The 23,534-nt window shown below is 38.9% G+C and overlaps 1 protein-coding gene across 8 annotated transcripts in view; it reads left to right on the top strand.

Moving 5' to 3' along the window:
- The window catches only part of LOC5563687 (sarcolemmal membrane-associated protein), a 55,311-nt gene extending 32,730 nt beyond the window's left edge, over window positions 1-22,581 (top strand). For all 8 annotated transcript variants that reach the window (XM_021853918.1, XM_021853916.1, XM_021853915.1 and 5 more), the window contains exons 3-11: window positions 13,267-13,608; window positions 13,674-13,829; window positions 13,903-14,252; window positions 15,011-15,323; window positions 15,400-15,546; window positions 15,614-15,754; window positions 15,809-15,938; window positions 19,628-20,094; window positions 20,147-22,581. In XM_021853918.1, the coding sequence (XP_021709610.1) occupies window positions 13,270-13,608; window positions 13,674-13,829; window positions 13,903-14,252; window positions 15,011-15,323; window positions 15,400-15,546; window positions 15,614-15,754; window positions 15,809-15,938; window positions 19,628-20,094; window positions 20,147-21,112 (3,009 nt within the window). In that variant the 5' untranslated portion in view covers window positions 13,267-13,269 and the 3' untranslated portion in view covers window positions 21,113-22,581. The remainder of the gene's footprint in view (window positions 1-13,266; window positions 13,609-13,673; window positions 13,830-13,902; window positions 14,253-15,010; window positions 15,324-15,399; window positions 15,547-15,613; window positions 15,755-15,808; window positions 15,939-19,627; window positions 20,095-20,146) is intronic.
- The last annotated feature ends 953 nt before the right edge of the window (window positions 22,582-23,534 follow it).

The raw sequence follows: 23,534 nt of genomic DNA, 5'->3' as shown, positions 1-23,534 counted from the left end.
TTCAGTAGTTGATGTTTGTTACTGACTTGTCGTCAAAATCAAATCGAAACAAACTGATGCGCAAGCGGGAAAGTGTCAAATGAGAATCTCCTGCTGTAAAATCGTCCGGCGCCGGGAGACACGGCTTTGGCAATCAAACTTTTCCTGCACCTATTTTGCGCTTTCTCGTGGTAAGTAGTCGAAATTTAGTGAGAAACTCAACCATTTTAAGCAACTAAAAAGGCTCAGCACGTTTTAATTGCTTACTTTGGTAAAATCGGTTGATTTCCATACAAGAGTTACCTCTCATCTGCATCATTGAGTTTGCCTCTTGTATGTAAACCAACCAAATAATGATTTTGTCACACATTTTTCGATTACTTCCACTGAGATATGAGCATACCGTAGATGTTTATTCTCACGAAGAATGCATGTCGATGTCCATGTCGATTGGGGTTTAATTTGTATTGATTTCTGAAAAAAACAGTATCCGGAGAAGCAAAGCATGAAGCATGGGAAACTGGAAAGCCAGTAAAAACGCTCTACAATTTTACTGACTAAGTCAGTAATTTCCATCAATCAAAATATATTTTGGTTTACTGGGTTTTTCGCTAATCGCAAAAATTACCGAAAAAACCGTAGTTCCAAAACCCAGTAAAATTTTCACTGGGGTCGGTAATCTAAATTGGCTGTGTTCCTAAGTTGCAAAAAAACATTAAATTCAATAACTTTTTGAGGTTGTTTTTAAAAACTACCCTGAAATGCGTGTTGTGGTGCTTTGGTAGTATTAGTTACATGAAAAATTTCTAAGAAAAACTCTATCTATAAAGACCCTGCTCGTTAAGCAGCTCCAAACTTCATGACGTCTACAACATTTTTCCTAATGGATCGGACTCTCCCTCACACACGACAGGCCAATATTGAAATAGCTCAATAAATCTACATACCCAGTTTCCAACTCGCTGCTTCCCGACATTACCACGTGTGTAGAGCTACATGTACGTCTAGTGAATTGTGTGCCACAATATGGGAAACCTATGCCTATCGGGATGGCAGCCAAGCATCCGGAACTGCCACGGGCCGTAGCCCTACAAAACTCCATGTAGTTGCAATCGGGGAGGTGAATGCACCCGACGGTCGTTGTTGCGCCATTTATTGCTTGTCTGCTGTCGTAAGAAGAAAAAAAGTTCTGCTGACACAGAACCGGCGGTGGTGCTCCCCTACCAATACTGGCACACTTCCAAAGACAGCCAAAGTGCGCCAAAAAGCAACGGAGATTAAATATTGTCGCATTCACATTGACTGTTCCATTTCATAAATAATGATGATTGCTGTTTGTCGCTGCGGTGTAACGTTTATAGATTAAGCAGGGTCTTAGGAATTGAAGCTTTGTTTTTTCTTAAGTAGAAGTTAATGTAGTGGCTACTTTAATCAGTCAGTTTTGGAATAGATATTCATGAATTTCAGCGACAAATTTACATTTGAAAAGATAAGGCTAGAAATGACGATCCCAATGAGTTATTGTTACACAAAGTAATTATGCCTAAATTTTAATTTTCATGGTGGTTGACAGTAATTTGTCCCATTCTCATATGAAAAATCCAACTCTAAAAAACGTGTTTTTTTTATTTTACTGGCATGATAAAGAATCCCAGAACATCCTATAGCAATTGTGCCCCAGGTTTGGAGAGATGGGTTGTTTTCATGCTCTGATATCCCCCCGATCAAACCAGAGCTGTAGCAGATCATGATAAACAGACTTTCATGATGTGTTGCGGATCATGATTGTTACAGAGAGCAATAAGTGATAGATACTCTCAACATTCTGAGGATTCATTCTCTGTTCATAATCCTTTTGAACAGAAATAAATAAGCGAGGATACGAACTGCCGTCCAACGCATATTTGTACCACGATCTATAAGGTTTACATGGAACGTGGGACAATTGGGCGTAGAAGAGCTACGAACGCCACTGTTCAATTTCTAATTCAATTCAAATTCTTTCCCGCATTGGCTAAAGCCATAATCAAAAAAGGCCACACCTTCCGATTCGAAAAGGATACACATCTTCTCCACCTGGATCGGTTTGTTGGATTTTACTGCGTGGGAGCGCCAAAAGGAGTTTGCAAAGCAACTTTGTAAAAAGCGAAAAAGCCTCCTTCTGTCCCTATACACCCCCCATTAAACCAAAAACAGGCCAATGAAATGAAATGAAAAAAAAAACTTTTGATTGATAATTCCGCAACGAATGCCGCCACAATGTCGTTTGTTGTGTTTTACCGCTGTCCTGCGGTTATGCTACTATACTGCTACACCTTTTAACCGTTGCTCGGCTCTGTGGCTAATGTTTAGTTCATTGAGGTCAGTTTCAGCTTCACACCACCTCTATCTCTTTGTGTGGCGTTCGTGTCATTCAGGCTGTGGTAATGTGTACCTTCATACAGTGTTGGACAATAGCTTTGCAACTTTATCGATTTTCCATACAAAATGATCAACTTTTTGTAGTCTAGACTAGTTATTGGTGGATCTATTTCAATGACATTTTCACAGCATAGCTCGAATTTCAACTTATATTTTAGAGAAATTTTTCCAATCAGGAGTTCAAATGCTATGACAATTTGAATAAAATGAACTTTTTCATAAAAAGTAATTTTTGATATATCTGAAAATAGGAAAGCCATACTTCGAAACTGTCTTTAGCAAATTTGTTTATCTCGACTATATCTATAACTTTGCTTTAATTTTCTGAGTTATATCAATTATTTAAATTTTAATAAATGAAACCCGAATTTAGTACTATACCATTTAATCCCACCAGAGTTTGTATCCTTTGACAGATACGCGTATTTTGACATCAACTGTAAGGCTGTCTTCAGTGTCGTGCACTAGTACTAGATCTTAATACGCGTATCTGTCAAAGGTTCCAAACCTGGTGGAATTAAATGGCATAGTACTAGATTCGGTTTTTATTTATTTATAGGTATTCAACTAAACAGTTCGAAGATTTATTATTGAAATATGTTAAACAATCACTTTGTCACCGTTATTATGTTATTACCGTTATATGTTAAAATTTAAGTTATGTCTGAAAAACTGTGAAAATTTTATTCACATCAATTAATAAATAACTCAGATGTAACCCTTTAAAGTTGACCATTTTGCAAATAAAAACGAAAAATTTGCAAATATGTTGTCCTATACTGTATGTGTGATGGTACCACCTATGACGACGGTGCAAACGAATTTGTTCGCGTGATTGCTTCCATCCTCTATCACGACGAGTGAAGGACCATTGAATGCAATGTTGTAGTTATAGAAGTTTGCCTCTCTATTTTAATTTAGAAAAATGTAAACTATGTCTATGATACGACGAGTTTCGTTCTTATCAAATGTAAATATTAAATCTTCGCTTCAATATTATTTTTTTAATGAAGTGAATTTGATTTGAATTACTTTTTCGTTAGCGATTTTTTTTTCCGTAAGCGATTCATTCCCAACGACAAATAGGGTCCTAAAGGCCTGTCCCAATTATAACGCCAAACGCTTAAGTTTAGGCCAAACACACATGTTTACTCAAATTTGTAATGTTTTTCTTTTGTTTAAGTCCAAAAAACATTTTTTTAGATTTTGTCACACTCCTTGGGTTAAACTCAAATTTTCGGTGTATTTTGCTTTCCGTGTCCCTTCCGAAATGTCAGATAGGAACAACCCCAGTGTTAAAACTATAAGCCCTGTGGTGTTTTTGTCGATTAAGCGAACGTCAAACATGATCAAAAGTGTCAAGGTTCATTTATGGACCCAATTTTTAAATTGAAGTTTAAATATGATGTAGCCGTTATTTGAGCGGGAAAAATTGTTAAAATAGTTGCAGTAACATGCTCTTTCGTGTAATTAAATAAAAACAATATTTCATTAAACATTTTAGGACCCAATTATGACATCGTTAATGAATTACTATAGGATATCCAGAATAAATATATGAGATAATACATTTCTCGAGTAGTTTTTGGTGTATCTATAGCGGTGAATTATCCTACACTTTCTGGTTTTTTTTTGCAGCTAGTAGCATTTATTAGACAAATTCCTGAAAAAAAATGCGTGGAAAAATACTAGGACGAATTCGTAATAATATGCATTGCACAAAGCTAGGAATAGCTTTGCAGCAAAGTTTTGAAAGCTCATAAAGTAACCCACTTTTTTTCTTTTTTAACAAACTACTTGAGTAGCATTTTTAAAAATATTTGAAAGAGTTCTGAAGGAACAACAGGAGGATGGTTCAGAAAAACTTCTTGAAAAACGTATCGAATGTTTCCTGCAGAAATTCACCAAAGTATTAATCTTGGAAATTCACTTACAATTTATCCGGGAGATTCTGTAAAACATGATCGTCTGTCGCCAATTCTACCCGCAATTCCTATATAACTTCTCTAAGGCTTCATGCATACATTTTGGTTGATCCTCAGGTTCCTCTGTACACATTTTTGGAAGAATCCTTAACACTTCAGTCGTCGCGCTATTGAATTTTGTTCAAAACTGGTGGAAAAACCTCGCTCTTCGTTCACAACAGCAGCGTGGTGGTTCTGACGGCGGCAAACCACGCGACGACTGGAAGGTTAAGTAATTCCTAGAAGAAATTTTGGCTTACTTTTCTATATAAATTTTTCTATATATGATTTACCATACTGCAAACTGCAAAAACTGGAGCTGAAGGTTGTATTAACAGATAAATTCTTCTAAGTTGTGGCTCCCTTATTAATAGATTCATAAGAGTATCATTAAAACAAAATTTTCTCATTTTTTTCTGACAAATATACTGCAGGCTTTTGACGAGATGTTTTTCAGACATACAAGTAGATATATTTGGATTCCTAACAGTTGTTTGATGTAATCAACTCAACCAATCTTTTAGTTGGTGCAGCATTTAGCTGAATTTTACGACTTTTAGAGCACGTGAATTGTTGAAGAATCATTTCTTTTATTTTCAATGATTTCCAAGAAAAGCTCAAAGCAGATGGCAGTTCCGTTCCTAAGCTGATCAATCACATATCGACACTGCTTTTTAATAAGGGTTCATGCATAAATTATGTCAAGCCTTACAAAATTTTTGGAGATCTCATACAAAAAGCGTGACAAGGAGGGCGAAAAAGTTGAAATTTAGTGTCACATAATTTGTATACCATCTCTAAAAGCTTAACGGGCATAAGCGATTTCTCTTCACCAATTCTTCAACAAAACCTCTAATATTTATGGTTCATGAAGCGAAATTTAGTGATTCTATATCCTACACAGCACAAAAACATGTTACGAAAAGTGAATCAGTTGTTTGCAATAATGCAACGATGAAGAGAAATCAATGTATGCAGATAAAAAAATCGTAAAAATTCACTCACGTCAAAATTCAAAAATTTCCGACAATTACTTAAAAATTAAAAGAATTCACTGGAGGATTTTACGGATATATCACAAAAGAAAATTTCGTTTCATCTGTTGAAGTTGTTTTTTGAGGAACCCTCAAGAATAATTTCTGAAAGAATAGCACTTCCAGAAGTTTCTCTAGAAATGTTCTAGTGGAAAGCAAAAGTTTTATTTTTCCTGCGTCTCCAGAGTGTTTTTTTTTCTCAGTTAGCCTGTATGCGTTAAGTGAAGTTGAAAGTGGTTTGTGATGTCTTGTCAAGGATGAAGGATCAATTGATGACCTCGTTTCATGCTTCAATTTCATATCTGTTAAATATGTATGATATAACGATGAGAATGTTACCTAAATATGATATTCAACAAACTATGAATGGTTCGTCACAGTGAGTGTCGGATTAAACTCTTAATTATTTATGCTTTACATTATTTCATAAAAACACACCCCTATCCTTTCTCTTTTGCTTTTATTTTATGCAATGAAAAAAACTTTGAATGGTTCGACACTAAAAGTGTAGACTTGCTAAAGGTATTCAACAAACTATGAATGGTTCGTCATAGTGAGTGTCGCCATAAGAGTGTTCTTCTTTCTTTTTTTCTGGAGTTACGTTCCAACTGGGACAAAGCCTGCTGCTCAGATTAGTGTTCTTATGAGCACTTCCACATTTATTAACTGAGAGCTTTCTTTGCCGATTGACCATTTTTGCATGTGTATATCGTGTGGCAGGTACGAAGGTACTCTATGCCCTGGGAATCGAGAAAATTTCCTTTACGAAAAGATCCTCGACCAGCGGGATTCGAACCCACGACCCTCAGCATGGTCATGCTGAATAGCTGCGCGTTTACCGCTACGGCTATCTGGGTCCCAAGAGTGTTCTGCGATGGTTCAATCAATCGAGTTCGTTTTTTTTCTTTAAAATTGAGTACAATATGAAAACAAACGCCTTCATTCTGACAGCAGTAGGAATGTTGTGTTTATGTATACTTAGAATGGTTCGTCACTTCAAGTGTCCTCAATATTCTTTTCCACCTTATTACCAAAAAATAATATATCTATAACCATGTTTATATCTCACAAATAATTGTTTATGATGGTCTAATCACTTATCAAAGTAAATCCTGTGACCCAACGATCCTCCCCATTAACAAAGATCCCTTCCAGAAAACTATGTGGAGATGCAGAGGTAAACACGGTCTGCAAAGGTTACATACTAATTTTCATTCTCCCAATCCCACTGCAACGACGTGGCCGGCGCCGTTATTACCCCTGTATCAATGAAGATACTTATTTATGCACACTGAAGAAGATTATGGCCAATCTAAGTCGAACTTCTAGTTGATTCCATTTGCATTGGAAAAAGCAACCATATATAGACATGTTTATTCAGTCTAAGCTAAATGTTTCCAGCAATTTTTTCGGAGATTTCTCTCGGAATTTCTTAATGACGTGGAATATAACTTTCTTAAAAAATCTTTTTGGCATTACTCGTGGTTTTCCTTCTGTCTGTCTCAAAAATACCTTCAGGAACTTCTCTAGCTTTTCTTTCAGGAATTATCCCAATGGAGATTTGCCTTCGATATCGTGCAGAAATTCTTTTATGAAAATCTGATTCGTACAGAAATCTAACACGTATTGTTCGTGGAATTTTCTCAGTATGTACTTCAAAAATATATGCAGTGTTTGATAGAATTCATGAAGAAGTTACATGGAGATGCCGAGACTGGAGGATGTCACAGATACCTCATGTTTGAATTCTTACATGGGTAACTCAAGTTCTTCTTCTTCTTTCTGGCATTATGTCCCCACTGGAAACCTGTTTCTTAGCTTAGAATTCTTATGAGCACTTCCACAGTTATTAACTAAAAGCTTTCTTCGCCAATTAACCATTTTTGCATGTGTAGATCTTGTGGCAGGCACGATGATACTTTATACTCTAGGATTTCGAGAAAATTTCCAACCCGAAAAGATCCTCAACCGGTGGAATTCAAATCCACGACCCTCAGCTTCGTCTTACTGAATAGCTGCACGTTACTCCCGAAAATGCTTGAACAATTATACAGGACAACTTTAAAACTCGCAGTTTAGTGAAAGTGATGGAATACTTATATGTTTAGCAGAAGTTAAAGTTACAACAACGCTACAGTAGTTTTGTCCTGAGATGTTTAATGTATTTAAAAAGTTTTTGGAATCGTGAAAAAGCTATTGTTACAAATGGACCCCCTCAATTCGAAGGCACATGCCACGAGGCCGCCGCCCCGTTCCGATCAATATCTGCACGTAAATCTTTTCACGTTTAGTGTCTACTACCGGGAACTATCAAAGTGCATCGAAGCGCTCGCAGGCGAACCTTAGCTTAGATAAACTGAAGTCGCGCGAAGTGGCAAACCTAGTCATCCGTGCCAGTAGTGCTCATTGTTTTATATTTTGTCTTCGTCTTCGATGCGCATCTGGCGAGGTGTGTAGATTTACGGCAAACTTCTGGCCCATCATTTTCGTCCCATCCAATTGCCATCGCCTCTTTTTCTTAGCGTAACGTCTCTACTGGCACATAGCCTGTTTTTGAAATTAGTGTTCTCATGAGAACTTCTACAATTATTAATTGCGATTTTTTTATCAATGGATCATTAACATAACCAAAACGGCCGCTATGGAAAGCATAGATAGCGCCACCGTAGCCTTGTGTGTTTGACAGAACAACAATGCTGTCACAATGTTAAATCCCATATACAGTGGCGCCTTTGTTTTGATGCGGTGAGCACTTGCAAAAACTATCTTCAATGATCCATTGACCATTTTTGCATTGGCATATCATGTGCAAAGTATGAAGATCTTCTGTGCCCTGGAATGTCAAGAAAAGATACTCGAACCCACGACCCTAAGCTTGGTCTTGATGAATAGCCCTGTTTACCGGTACGACTATCCGGGCCCCAATTGCCATCAGCAGTCAATCTAAGCGCGCACGTTCCCGGTATAATTTCTCTACATGTATGCACAAACGCGTCTAGGTCTCCCGCCGCCGCCGCCGCCGACGAAGACGACGATCTATCAGTACACGTAAATCCGCTGGCGAGTTGCATTACAGTTACCGCGATCGGGGGAATGCACTCGCGAGCAGCGCGATGTTAAACGGTTTTCTGCGTCGATTTAGTTTATTGCATACATGCGAAGGGAAGCGAGAGAGATTTGGGCCATGAAGATCAGGCCTGCCCAACTTTTTGGAACCGGATACATTCAAAAATATTGTTTCAGACTTTGTGAGAATGATGTTTAGCGTATTATTACAATCATTTTAAGAATACTGTGAGGAATTCATTTAAGATTCTGTTGAAACTCCAAACTTGGTCCACTCTCCCTTATTCGATATTCGGTATTTTGATATCGAGTTAGAGAACCGAATTCAAGGTTAGTGATCATGGCTACCTCCATACTTCGCATTTGCACTGGTTTTGTGTTTTATAACGCTATACCTCCCTAACTCGATGGTCCCTTCAATATCAAATTATGGAGAGTTGACTGTAATATTATCTGGAAATCCTGTCCTGAATCATTTAAAATCATGTCCACAATTTTCGTTGATTCATTCACTAGGATTCATCTAAATCTCGCCTAAGAATTATTTAAAAAAAAAAGACTTCTAGACGCACAAAATGAAACCGCGGGCCCTGCGTTGGGAAGCCCTGATGTAGATTAACCAGATGAAGGTGGAAGAGGGCTGTCGTTGGCTAAAGTGCACATTTGAATACAATCGCGACGGTTGTACGGCAAGGGCTCATCATCGGATGACGAAAACGGGTAGATATTCAACCAGAAGTCTGCTCAGCTGAGTGAAGAAAGCTTCGGGTTTCAGGAAGGATGATTTAGATGTCTTATTTTGTTAGATCTACAGAACAAAAAAGACATCTTTATCGAATTTGATCACATCCGCTTTCTCGCTGAACATGGATTGTGATTTCCTTTCGAGAGATTTACACGCTGATTTGGGATTTAAATTATCCAGGTGTTGTCATTTTATGAGATATTATTTTGTCTAAACTTTTATCGTAAAACCGTCGAATGACACGAGCCATCCAGATATCATACAAGTGAGTGGGAAGGGATTTTACAGAGTGCATTTGGCTTAGGTGCCGGCCAGGGTAGACGCGTCACGCGAAGCGACGCGAAAATCCTTTGGAGTTTGACATTCCATTATTAATAATTGTTATTCCTTCCCGTGCAATTTTCGCTTCGCTTCGCAATTCGCGTCTACCCTGGCCGACACCTTAGGCGGCATCATGGCCTGGGCCAACTGAACAGCTGTGTTTGTCATAAAATCATGTCATTCAGAATTCTCATTTCATCCGTGGCTATTATCGCGCTGTGTCATCATGTCGTCAGTTAGATAAAATTCGGTTTTACGTGCCACGAAATTGAAAACAAACGTTAGAAGCATTAGAAGAGTCATAGTCATTATGTTGTAGGCAACGGCAATGATTGTCTATGGTACTAAAGACTGGACTCGGAAAAAATGAGACACACCAAAATGATTACCAAAAATTCATTTTAAATCGGATATTTCTCAATATTTCAGGAATTAAATAACTATATATTAGCTATGTTTTGCCATGATTATTTATTGAATTTCCTCCCCCAAGCAGAGTGCTCGTACATTTCTCTTAACACTGCTTATGAGATCTTGGGTGAGGCTCTGCCCATCTTTCTTACACAATTTCTCTCGGTTTTCTTCAAACCGATGAATTTGAATTTTTTTTTTCCACTTTTTTTTCAACTTCTTCATTATCGCCCAAAACAAAAAAAAAACAAAAAACAGACAAAAAATTTCGAGGCCGGGGATTTTTTGGTGTCCGCCTTGATGTATGTCGCGTCGTCTTTGACGAGAATGCCAGCCACTCAAGGTACTGTATCCGCGCATGCAATTTGGCCACCATGTTTTGCTTGTCAGTCCGGTTTGGCGCCTTCCTGACCTTAAAACCACGTAGCCCAGCCCGCTTCATGGTCTGCTGGACGAACCACTTCGACGAATTGACTTTTTTGGCCACGTCTCGGGTGGAAAGGTTCGGGTTATTCTTAAAGTACTACCTTATCTTCCGCGCCTCCTCTGGGTATTCCGTTTTCGGCTGCTTCCACCGCGCCACTCGCCTCCTGGAACATCTTCACAACGCGGGACACGGTGGAATGGTTGATTCCAAGCCTTTGGCTGATCCATCTGTGCGACTGATCTGGATTATCGATCACCGCGCCCAAGACTTGCTGGCGTAGCTCTTCTTGTTTCGAATGCATCTTGAAAACTACTTGACAGATCGCGATACAATTTTGCACACATAATCATAACACTCTAAACTAGTGTTACCTAAAATGTCATTAATTTTAACCCACGCGAAACAAAGTGTCGCATTTTTTCCGAGTCCAATCTTTAATTGATTCAAATCGGACAACGACATGGAGGTTCCGTGTAATCTGGAGCAGAACAGGGTTACTGATCAGATTAACTGGACTTTAGTGAAGTGAGCCGAACGTTAGGCTTAAAATAATTCTGGGAGGTGGGAAAGCTGACAAAATCTGTACAGTTTAGTACTAGAAGGTGAAATGGTGAACTCAATTGGTATAGGTTAGCACGATCGTTGTTCGATACCTGCTACTACCATACAACGAATGTGCAGATCTTGGTTGTGTCGGCTTATGTCGACGACTTTCTGATATTCTTCAACAAAGGGGGAGGGGGGGGGGGGGGTGTTTCACTTACAGCAAGACGATCTCATGTTGACGAACAAAGCCCCTAGAATGCGAGTAATGCAGCAGGAGAATAAAGTTTGCTTGCAGCAATCAGTAGAACATTTCCACTGCGTTTCGGTAGCTATCTCATTTGATCTCATTAAAAAAAATACTAAGTAGATGGGTCCTAACACCACAGAAAAGCTAAGGCATGTATAGAATTTTTCATTTTGTAAGTCCTCAGGTTCTTACGCAAGAACACGAATAAAAATGAAGCTGAAAAATGAACATTTGGTTGGATCCAGAGATGTGGACTGGAAAAACTACTTTGGAACGCTCTGTTATATTTGAGTCTATATGAAATCAGGTGGACCGATTTCGTAGATTTGCCGAAAAAAGTCTACAGTAGTCCCGTCTACGACGGCAGTCGAATATGTACAAGGCACTGTCGTCGGCCGCAGCACAAGAGTCAATCTTGTTGCGAGGATTACGACAGTGGTTATCTGGAGTGTCATTCTGTAGCAAAAAACGCAATGTACCTTGCTGAGAGAAAAGCCAATTACTTACGACTCACAACGCAGGTACATTACCTTTCCATGATGCGTTATGAAGTAAGATCTACCCAATGATTCATGCAAGATTGGCATGGAACTAACCTAATCTTATTCAAACCATTATTAATTAAAAAAGATTTAAAAACATCCATTGTCATATTAACGTTTAACGATTCGTCATCGTAAGCATCGCCATTATCAAAAGTTCAAGAGCGGTTTTTCTGTTCAAAACTGAAAATAATTCTATGAAAATATGTTCACTTCGTTGTGGTTGGTGAATAGAATACAGTAAAAAAAACTTTTTTGTATGAATTTCCTTGATCCTTAAGGCGAAATAGGCCGTCATTGAAATTTGTACGCGTCGTTGATGATTGTTGCTAATTCAACTCACGATTTCGAATCAAAGAAAATCAGTTGGTTTTGCACTGACACAGCTGAAAAAGAATCTGAAAAAGCATACTTTATGCATGTTAGTGCGTACAGTGATACTTTTTCAAGTCATTATAAACTTTCACAATTGAGTTTTATCACTTTGAAATACAAGATGAAAAGTCATCATTGTTGCCAAAACGAATGACGGGCTACTTAGCCTTAAGCAGAGCAGACGTGTTCGCTCATTAGTTACAATACTTTCCTATACCGGAAGCTTGTTGTCTCTACCGCACAACCTTCGTTGACCTGTCGCACTTGCATTCCTTCCACATGGAATCGCCAGACGCCAGGCTGTCTTTCTCTGTCGAAATTTCATACGGTTAGCCATGATTGCATGACGACGATGACGATAGCGACACCGAACAGCAACAGTGCACTATCACGCATCAGCTGATGGTGGCGATTGGATCCATTATCGCTTCTCTCTGCATTGCAATGGTCGAATACCTTAACTACCGCGAGATGTGATGGAATGTTTATATTTTGCTTTCTGTTTTCCATGTCCCAGCTCTCAAGCTTGGTTAGCGATTCCATGCTTTTGGCGGGTGGATACATACTCCAGTAACAAAAAGTTAGTTATCGGGTTTGTCGCTGTAAAGCAGTAGGGTCTTAGATACCTGTAGCGATAAATGTACACCTATGCAGTAAGTCCATGTCAAGAGACGTGGGTTCGAATCACAGCGATCGAGGACCTTTGCAGGCTGGTAAGAGAGAGTATCTTTGTTCTTGCCACACGATATTGTGCTCTGCAAGATAATTCCACGTAATGCGATTATCATAAAATGTCGATATACCGTCGCAGTGAAAATGAAAATCACCAAATGTTTCAGATTTAGCAAATTTGAAACATTTGCGTCCTTGAAAAACGAAAAAATCCAAGCCTACTCGAATTTTGACGTTGCGTTTGAATTGCGCGCATATCTTCTGCGCGTTACCGCCGCCGCTGGATGTGGATTTAAAATGAGCGCCGCAATATACAAATGTAAAATGATTAATATTGGCGAAGAACCTCTCAATTAATAACTCTGGAAGTGTTCATAAGAGCAATTGACGTCAGACACTGTCGCAGAACGTCAGAAAGAAGAATATCAGTTGACTATGACTTCAAACTTGTTAAAACTTCTGATGGTTTAGGCCTAATAAATAATAATATTTCCTATTTTTCTTCTATCTCCACAGGTCATGGTGATTATAAATAATAGATATGAGTATTTATCCATCCTGAAAGCGCCAGGAGTAAGAATGCAAACTCCTGTAGTGAGCAACAACAACTCTTCGACGACGACATTGACCCGTGATTCGCTGGTACAGTCTCAACAACAGCAGCAGCAAAATCAACAGTTGAACAACAATAACAACAACAACTCACTGCTGAACAACAACAGCATCAATCTCAACAACAACAACAATAACGGCAACGGAGTTAGCTTGAGTAACAACAATAATAACAACAACAACAACGGCTTGCCGGGGCTGGCAAAGGCGGTGCTCATCTGCCGGCAGAATTCACACCCCTTCAACGTAAGTATCTTCTATCTACCAAACCTTCCTTATCATTGTATCTTACGCTGCTCTTTTATTTTCAGAATCGAACACTCTTTCTTGAGCCCCATCAAGAGGTTAAAGTCGGGCGATCCGTTGCGAGGAACCGCGTCTCCGAGAACAATGCAATTTTCGACTGTAAGGTCCTATCTCGAAACCATGCCGTGCTATGGTACAGCGATGGCAAATTCTACATCAAGGTTAATAGTTCGCCCCTTACCGAAATAGTTCATAGAACCTCATCCCCAACACATGTTGTCTCTTCTCTTGCAGGATACCGGCAGTAGCAATGGCACCTTCATCAACAATGTCCGACTCAGTCAGACGAGCACCGAGTCGGAACCGTACGAGGTCAGTTCGGGGGATATCGTGCAGTTCGGAGTTGACGTCATGGAGAATTCGCGCCGCGAGACGCATGGTTGCATAGTGGCCACACTAAAGCTGTTCCTGCCCGATGGCCGCGAGACGAAAGCCAGCCAGTCGATCGGAGTCGGTGGGGCCAGCACCAAGCTACCACCGGTGGACCTTTACCGGCTCAATCAGTATATACAGGAGGCTAATCAGCGGGAGCAGATTCTGGAAACGAAATTGACGAGTCTGCAGAAGATGGTCGAAGCGACGAAGTTCGTTGGACACTTTTATGGTGCTCCCAGGCCGTTATTATCAGAAATCTTCATTAAATCTGGACTTTTCTATACCAAAAGTTGTTTAATGACATAACAATCGTGAGACCCTTCTCGAAGTTACGCTCATGTGGCATGTGCACTTTACCATTTATAACATTTGAACACGATTAACGATATATTTAAAATTATTGCTTTTAATAGTACGCCTCATAAAAAGGCGAATCAACTCTAAGGCGGTAACTCTAAATTTTGTCGATCTCTCGATTCCAAACTTTGCTCAAAAATTACAAAAAACTGGACAAACCAACTTCGAATCAAGTTTTGATGGTGTATTTCTTCTGATAATCACTGCAAACGAAAAATCGTTTGAATATACAGTGAAACCTCCATGAGTCGATATTGAAGGGACCATCGACTCATAGAAATATCGAGTCATGGAACAGCAATCCTTTGGAAAGTGGCTTCTAGGGACCATCATAGTAACCATGAAATTCTGTTTTTAGTATGGTTCCATGAGTCGATATCGACTCATGGAAGTATCACTGTAATCGAATTCCTATGAATTTGTATACCTTCAAAAGAGCGTAACTTTGAAACGGGCCCTACGTTTTTTTTATTTCATTTTTCCCGGGCATGCCAATAAGGCATAGAAAACGATTGGTGATTTGGCAGATTTGATGAAGATTCAATACCGGGCTGGGAGCACCGTCATTTTGTATGCTTTCGCTACAATTGTTGAACCAACGTTATTTCAGACACAATTCCGCGTTGGGATGGCAGGCGATGATCGACGAAGATCGGTTGCTCAGTCGAATCGACATGTTGGAGAAGAAACTACAGTACTTCCAGAAGGGCATGACCGACGACAAACTGCGGGAAGAGGTCCTAAAACTTCAGGATGAGAAATATCAGTATCAAAACTCGGCCAAGGATGCCTTGCGAAAGGTGCACCAGGAACGGTTGGACGCAACCCACAAGGTAGCCACGATTGAGAAAGCTCTTTGCAGTAGCGAGGACGAGTGTTCGCTGCTACGGGAGCAGCTGAACAAAACGCAGCTGCAGTTGCAGGTTGGTTTGGCAATAGTATTTTGGGGAGTTTTAGAAAAGTGTGTTAACGCGTTTGTTTGCTTATTTGAATTGGCAGGAAGTAACTGGCAGACTCGATGCACTACAAAATCAGTACGATGAGCGAGTGGCGTCCAGCGAAGAACAGCTGAAGGTGAAAGAATCTGAAATAACGAACCTAGGTCACGAGATCAATATGCTGCAGGAGAAGCTGAGTTTCTACGCGGTAATCCTGGGGATAATGAAACAAAAGTTTTTGGAATGTTTGATTGTTCTATTTTGTATCTTTCCAGTTTTATGCATCTGATGAAGATGAGAATCAACAGCAGCAGCAAGAATACAACAACTCCGCTATCTCTGATTGGTTACTAAAATCTGATATTAAGAAAATGGAAGGATCTGAAGATATTATTAAGGCCATTTGTAATGATGCAGTAAGTTTCGTTGGTTGCATTCCAAGTGTTCATCAAATAATGAAATATTTGCAGGAAACCGACATCAATGCAGACGAGAAGGAAGTGAACCTAGAGGATAATGCGATGCAGTTACAAAAACGGATTCTCACTCTGGAACGGAACATTTCACTTATGGTGGACGGCGAAAGCAAACCTGAGAATGGTAAGAGTCTTTGCTCTCCATTAGCCATAAGTAATTATGGTCGGTGAATGTTCATAACCATGTTTTATTGATAATAAATCTTCGAGCTGTTTAGTTGAATATGTACCTATTAGTAGATGAAAAAACCGAATTCAGTACTATACCATTTAATTCCACTAGAGTTTGTATCCCTTGACAGATACGCGTATTTCGACCTCAACTGTAAGGCCGTCTTCAGTGTCGTGTACTAGACTCGACATAAAGGGTGTATTCGAAATAAATAGCCCACCGAAAATTTTCTGTATCTTTTGAACCGTATGAGTAAAAAATCTGAAAATTGGAGTAAAAATTTTTCATAGTGTATTTTTTACATCTGTCAACTGTCAAAGTTATTCATACAGTAGTTCTTGCCATGTCGTCGAATCAAGAAATTGTCCGTGAAAAAATTTTGTGCACTTATAATCAAAATCCAGATGCGTTCCACCGATGGATCACTAAAAAGCTAGGATTTCCGAATTCAACTGTGTCTCGTGTCATAAGAACCTTCAAGGAGCGTCTGAGTGCTCGAAGGAAGGAAGGTAGTGGTCGTAAAAGTGGTCCAATGGACAAGAAAATGGCCAGGAAAGTGGTGCAACAGTTCAAGAACCACCCAAACATGTCCATCCGAGATGTCGCTAAGAAGTGTAACGTGTCAGTCGGTTTTGTGCAGAAAACCATGAAACGTGCTGGGTTACATGTAAACATGGTGCAAAAAGCCCCAAACCGGAATGAGAAACAAAACATGACTGCGAAAACCCGCGCCCGAAAACTTTACACCAAGTTGCTCATCAAATCGTGTTGCCTCGTGATGAATGACGAAACTTATGTAAAGGCCGACTTCCGTCAACTTCCTGGACAAGAATATTTCGTTGCCAAGTCTAAGTTCGATGTTCCGGAGGATGTTCGAAAGAAAAAAGGTTCGAAATTTGCAAAGAAGTTTCTAATCTGGCAGGCGATTTGCGGCTGTGGTGAAACAAGCGCTCCTTTCATCACTTCCGGAACAATGAACGGTGCGATTTACACGGAAGAGTGCCTTAAGAAGAGGCTTTTGCCATTCATAAGGAAGCACAAAGGATCAACTCTGTTTTGGGCAGATCTAGCATCCTGTCACTACTCTCGAAACGTGCTGGAGTGTTACCGAGCCAACGGAGTCAATTTTGTGCCAAAAGATATGAACCCACCGAAATCACCGGAACTTCGCCCAATTGAGAAATTCTGGGCAATTATGAAGACGAAACTTCGCAAACACCCTAAAATCGTTAAAACAGAGCTGGAATAGAAGAAAATTAGTCGAGCAAAGGAGCAAGTCGAGTCTAGTACACGACACTGAAAACGGCCTTACAGTTGAGGTCGCGTATCTGTCAAAGGATACAAACTCTTTTGGAATTAAATGGTATAGTACTAAATTCGGTTTTTCATCTACTCATGGGGCCTTTCTTAGCCGGGTGGTTAGAGTCCGCGGCTACAAAGCAAAGCCATGATGAAGGTGTCTGGGTTCGAATCCAGGTTGGTCCAGGATCTTTTCGTAATGGAAATTTTCTTGACTTCCCTGGGCATAGAGTATCATCGTAGGGGAATGTGGGGCAAGATGAGCACCCGGGGCAAGATGGGCACCCCTAGTTTGTGTCGTTCCTACCGATTTTTTTTCAATACATTATTTGGGGTTCTGATGAATATCATTAAATTGATATGATGGCCATAAATTTCAGCTAAAAAATCAACAGCACAACGTAAATATTGTCCAAAATACATAGAAGTCCAAAAATTTACCTTTTCATATAAGATTTGTTCATTTAAAAGTGATATTTTTGTTGCGTAAACAAATTAATTCATACGTTTTTGGCCGTATAGTTATAGAATAATCTTCTGTAGATAATCAGGAGCAAAACTTTTCAAATTTAAAAAAATATTTCAATTGTTTTGATTATATTAATAAATTTACACCCTTGGGGCAAGATGAGCACCATGTTCAAAATTAAGTAAAAGTGTGAAATTATAGAACCACATTTAGCTGTGAGCTTGACTTACGGTATCTTCTTTGCACAAAACAATTTTTTTTTAAATATACAAACAAACAACAAATTTAATCGTTTTTTAAGTAAAATCTTAGCAATTTATATAAAGTTATTTATTTTTTGATAAAAGTTTTAAAAACTAAGCTAGTTGAAGATAAATATTATCAGATATTAAAGATAATATCTTGGGATGTTGCAAGCATTGAAAAATAATAGTTTTCTTTAGTAAATTGCATCTTTTTATGGGGGTGCCCATCTTGCCCCGCAGTTTTTTTGACCGAAGATAAAAAAGCTATTTTTTAAAGTGTTATTTGGAAAACCATTTATCACTTTTTAAAACTTTTAATGGTTGGAGGTCAAAGTAATAATGTAAAAGATAAGGATGGTTACCAATTTTACCAAAATAATAACGTTTAAGTAGGCTTAAATCGCGCTTATCCTTAGGGTGCTCATCTTGCCCCGCCTGACCCTACTTGCCACACGATATACGAATGCGAAAATGGCAAAGAAAGCTCTCAGTTAAGGCGAAGTAGGCCGTCATTGAAATTTACGCGTCGTTGATGATTGTTGCTAATTCATCTCACGATTTCGAATCAAATAAAATCTGTTGGTTTTGCACTGACACAGCTGATAAAGTACCGTAATCCGGGGTAACATTGATCAGTTTTTTGGATATTTCTTAAAACGATCATTTGAAAATGAAAATGTTGCATGTTTTATTCTTAAAAACCAGTATTGGTACCCATCGCTCGTTACTACATACTGCATTTTGTTTTCTGAAGAATTTAAGTATGTTTAAAAGAGTGTTTTAAGTGATTTAACATTGATCACCCATGAAAACAACGATCGGTAATATTGAAAATTTAATTACTTACTAAAATCATGGTCCCTGAAGCCGAATATGAAAGCCAAACTCTTACAAGTCATTTACTTTTTAAGTTATTTCAAAATTAAAAATACTTTGAATTGTTGAATACGCCTAAAGGTAGGCAATTTCCTAAGGAAATTCTGCATTCTTTATTGTAATTTGTGAACTATGCTTAACTGAACATATTTATGAAAGTTTTGACAACGAAATCATTTTCAGCGAAGTTATTTTAAGTAACAATCGCATTTCTTTTGCTCATATCGTTTTCAGAACCCATGTGAGACATGATTCTTTGATCGTTTCATCCATAAGCATGAATATCATTGTTTCGAAAAAATGAAAAATTTACGCATAAACACAACTCAATTTTCGCAAAAACTTTATTGTTTATTAGCTCATGAATAGGAGTAAAAGAATCATCATTCATGCATTGAAAATATTTCATCAATAAATGTATATTTGAACTTTTTACGAGGAGGGTCATTGCGATCAATGTTACTCCGCTGATCAATGTTGCCCCGGATCACGGTATCAGCATACTTTATGCATGTTAGCGCGTACAATGATACTTTTTCAAGTCAATATCAACTATCAAGACATTGTTGCCAAAACGAATGACGGGCTACTTAGCCTTAATAACTATAGAAGTGCTCATAAGAACACTACGCTGAGAAGCAGGCTCTGTCCCAATGAGGACGTAAATGCCAAGAAGAAGAAGATCTACTCACGTTTTATTGTCTTTTTATCCTTTGAAAAATTATTTACTATAACAATCCCTTTATTTCCAGAAAATAACGAGCCCCTCGACAACGCCAGTGTAACGTCTTCTTCAACTATAAGCACAACGATAGCCAACGACAACAGTGCTATCGGTGAAATGGCGGCTTCCGGTGGAGCAACCAGCAACGGCGAAGAGTGTGACGGCAACCAGAATGTGAGCAGTATAGGAGCCAGCATTGGCGATGCCCAACAATCCATACCGTCCGAGAGTGAAACGACGACAACGACCACTGCAACCTCGAACGCCGATCATCAGCAACAGCACCAGCAACTACAAAAACTATCTGATGAGGAACTCAAATCGCCCTCGAAAATGAACTGCGAGTTGAGCAAGAAAGTGCTGAGGCGCAACCTGAAACACGTGAAAAGTGAATGCGCACTGCTTTTGCGGCAGATTAGCAAAGCGAAGGAAGATAATCGGAAGTCTGAGGAAAGCATGGTAGCCAAAGCTAAATACGACGAATTGGAGGCGGAGGTAAGCCTTATGTGTAGTTGTTCTTTTATATTCTATTGCCTATGTATTTTAGCTGAGAGTGCTCAAGCTGGAACTGGATACTCGGCCCAAATCCGAAGAGTTTGAAAAGAAGCAACAACTGTGCGAAAATCTCACCGAAAGTCTCGCGTCGTTAAGAATTGAGACAGAAGAGTTGCGATCATTGAACGAACGCTGTCAGGATGAAATAGACCGCATGGAAAAGGAGCTCCTGAAGCAGAAGAACATTGAAAATGATAAACTCAGTGCGATGGCTGCTGCACATCAGCAAGTTGATTCGATTCCATCGGAAATAACTCTGAGTGCAGATGCAGAAACGTTGACAAAAGATGACCACCATGATACTGCACAAGAATCTACCAGGAAAATCATCGTAGATGCCGAAACACAGACCGATGTCGAGGAAAAGGCTATGGTAATAGACGAAGTGATCGATAACGACATTTCAATTTGTTCAAATTTGGATGAATTGGATGAAGACGAAGAGGATGACGATGAGAAAACAGAAACCATTGATACGACGGAAATTTTCGTTAGTCAAAACGTGTTATTGGACGACAGTAGAGTATTTAACGACAGTAGCAGTCTTGGTTGGACTGGATCAGTGACCAGCAATAGCCATAGTAGCAGTAATCCTAGCAGTAATAATTTGAGTCTGACTGGTAATGAGTTGGAAACTTCTAAGTTCTTGGAGAGCATCGGTGAGCCAAATGAATCTGCTTCAGCACGGATGGGTGACAGTTCGGTTCTGGACAAGAGTGGCGTTGAGCATGAATTGGAACTCATAAACCATCCGGATGTGCAACGCGAAGAGGAACTGATTGCATTTAAGGAGAAGTATACTCATCTTACTCAGGAGAATATCCGGCTCAACCAGCAGCTGCAAAAGCTTAGTGACGATTTTAGCCATTTCAAGAGCAAATCGTTCATCAATCTTTTAATGTACATAGCACCCGTCATTGTTATCGTTGGTTATATAATGTTTAATCGCGTATCGTAAATTGGTCCTCCCACTAGAAGTTTCAGTTTAATTCAGTTGCAGAGGTTAGGAAATTTTATCAATATTTATTCGGATCCCAGCTAAAAGCAACAGTAAAATTATAAATAAATGATTTTGCCTTCTCTATCGTACTTTCAGTTCTTTTAGGAAAAAATAATGTTTTCGTTGTTCGATCATCCCTATTTTGGCAGATAGCTTTAATATATATTTTGTCTTTTGTTTTGTTCGTTTTGTGATTCTGTCTGTAATTATAATGCATATATTTATTATCGAAAGAAAGAAAACATTGTAACAATTATTATATAGGGCAAGAAACACATATATAGGAGAGTTATACAGGAAAGAACGAGGAATATTTTCTTTTCCTTTTCTGTGTGCATGAAGTAATTTATTAATCAACCAATATCAACAAACTATTTGAAGCAACCACTGTCTTTATATAGGTAAACTACACTCAGAAACAATTTCCCACATACACCAATTCAATCCCATTGCTAGCAGTAAACTTTTGGCAACATAAATTTTCTCCACGACAAAATGATCAGGATAGCTTTTATACACAGAAGATGGATTAACATTGAAAGACGGTCTCTCCCTATCTAGTGTGTATTCATTTGTAGCGGAATACAGTGCTTCTATTGTGCAACGGAAAGAACTAAAATATCAAGTCTTCAACAGAGCGAAAATTATTATAATCTCCCTCTTGAACTGTTGTGGCAAAGTCGAGCGAAGTTTTTCCATGCTAATAATACTATACCTTTGCTTTGACGCGTTAGACAAATACGAACGGACAAATTGAATCTTATTCTAAAACAAATTAATTTTATCTTCAAAAACAGCTCATTCAAGCTACTACTCGGACATTCACACGTAATAATCTCGACTCGAATAATGTAACTAAAAAGCTATGCCACGAAATGACGAAACACGGTTCTAAAGTTGGCACCTAAACCGCGTAATAACAAGAGAGTACAAATATTTGAAGGTGTATATATCAAGAACCTTCTCAAAACTCGAAAATCATAATGCGGAGACTAATGGAATACATGACAGATAAAGGACAAATAAAACCTAAGAACGATGTACGACATGAAAGATTTCTACGCGAATTATTTGTTGATGCATTAAACCCATTGGAAAACTCTGTTTTGTCACTCACAATATGCCAATGAAGGAAAATAAAATTGTTCGAAAATCAGGTTGCCGAATGAGTATAAGGGATAAAAGTAATAAGTTGATGCTTGATGTGCTGCAAGATAGCAAGAGAGTTAGGATTATATCAAAATGATTCGACAAAAGATAGGAAAGCTGAGGCGGTTTTCATGAGAGCTGGAGCGCGCGCTTTTGGGTTAATGAACGCAAAACTGTGTACATTTATAACATTGTAAGAAAACATATGATTAAAGAGCAGTGATGCTTTGTGCGGGCGTCATATCTAAATGCAAATAAACAGAAAATATTAAAATCTTGCGAACGGTGAATTTTATTCAGTTTAAGAGACATCCACCATGAAACAACGACTCCTCCGTAACTAACGATCGAATTTTGGACCCTTTCAGAAATTTCCTTTGAAATAATTAATTGCACATTGTAGGGGAACTGGGGGTACGTTACCTATAGGGGACAAAACACGCCACCCTCAATTTGGACGAACGATGTGCTTTAGAATGTTTTTTTTTCCACCCTATTTCATAAAAAATTGATATTATCAATTTATTTTTATTTATTAAATAATGCTTCCTTTTATAAATCTTTATGTGTTTTTCTTCTCAAGAAAATCGTAAAAAACGTATAAAAACGTTTTTCGCCGTTTATGTTGCAATTTTTTTGCGATTTTCAAGATCTTTTTTTCAGATCGATAAATAGGGGCCTATTTTATAAGTCGAGTCGATCAAAATGACTCGACTGGAGTCACTGTCGACCGAAAAATTTGCTCGACTCAGCTCTGTCACTCGAGTTTTTCGACAGTTGTTGTGGGATACTGGTCACCCTATCGAAATACCCGAAATGACTGAGGGTTCATTCCCGCTATGGATCAATGCACGAGTTCACTAAATTGACGTTTGAGCGGTGCCAAATTCATTCGTTACCATGGCCACATAAATAACACGGCACCGCTCAAACGTCAAATAGTGAACTCGTGCACAGGTCCATAATCTTTTGATCTGTCAACGTTATTTCTGCTATAGGCCTTTTCATGTGACAGATCCGTCTATGCATTTGTTTACATCGGCGGAGGACCGGTGCTAACACGGGCCTGTCATTTTCATAGAAGAACTGTCAAAGTGCTTCCCGATCAGCTGATTTGAGACGTCATGTGAATAGGCCTATAAACGATATTTGCACGATTCGCTCCCAATACGACAATTCGTCCGGTGGGGTGTGCTGCTGTCGTCATGATGATGGTTGACGAGAGCAATGT

The sequence above is a fragment of the Aedes aegypti genome, chromosome 3 (assembly GCF_002204515.2).
Source record: "Aedes aegypti strain LVP_AGWG chromosome 3, AaegL5.0 Primary Assembly, whole genome shotgun sequence".
Lineage (NCBI taxonomy): Eukaryota > Metazoa > Arthropoda > Insecta > Diptera > Culicidae > Aedes > Aedes aegypti.
This window is presented reverse-complemented; position numbering and strand designations above follow the sequence as displayed.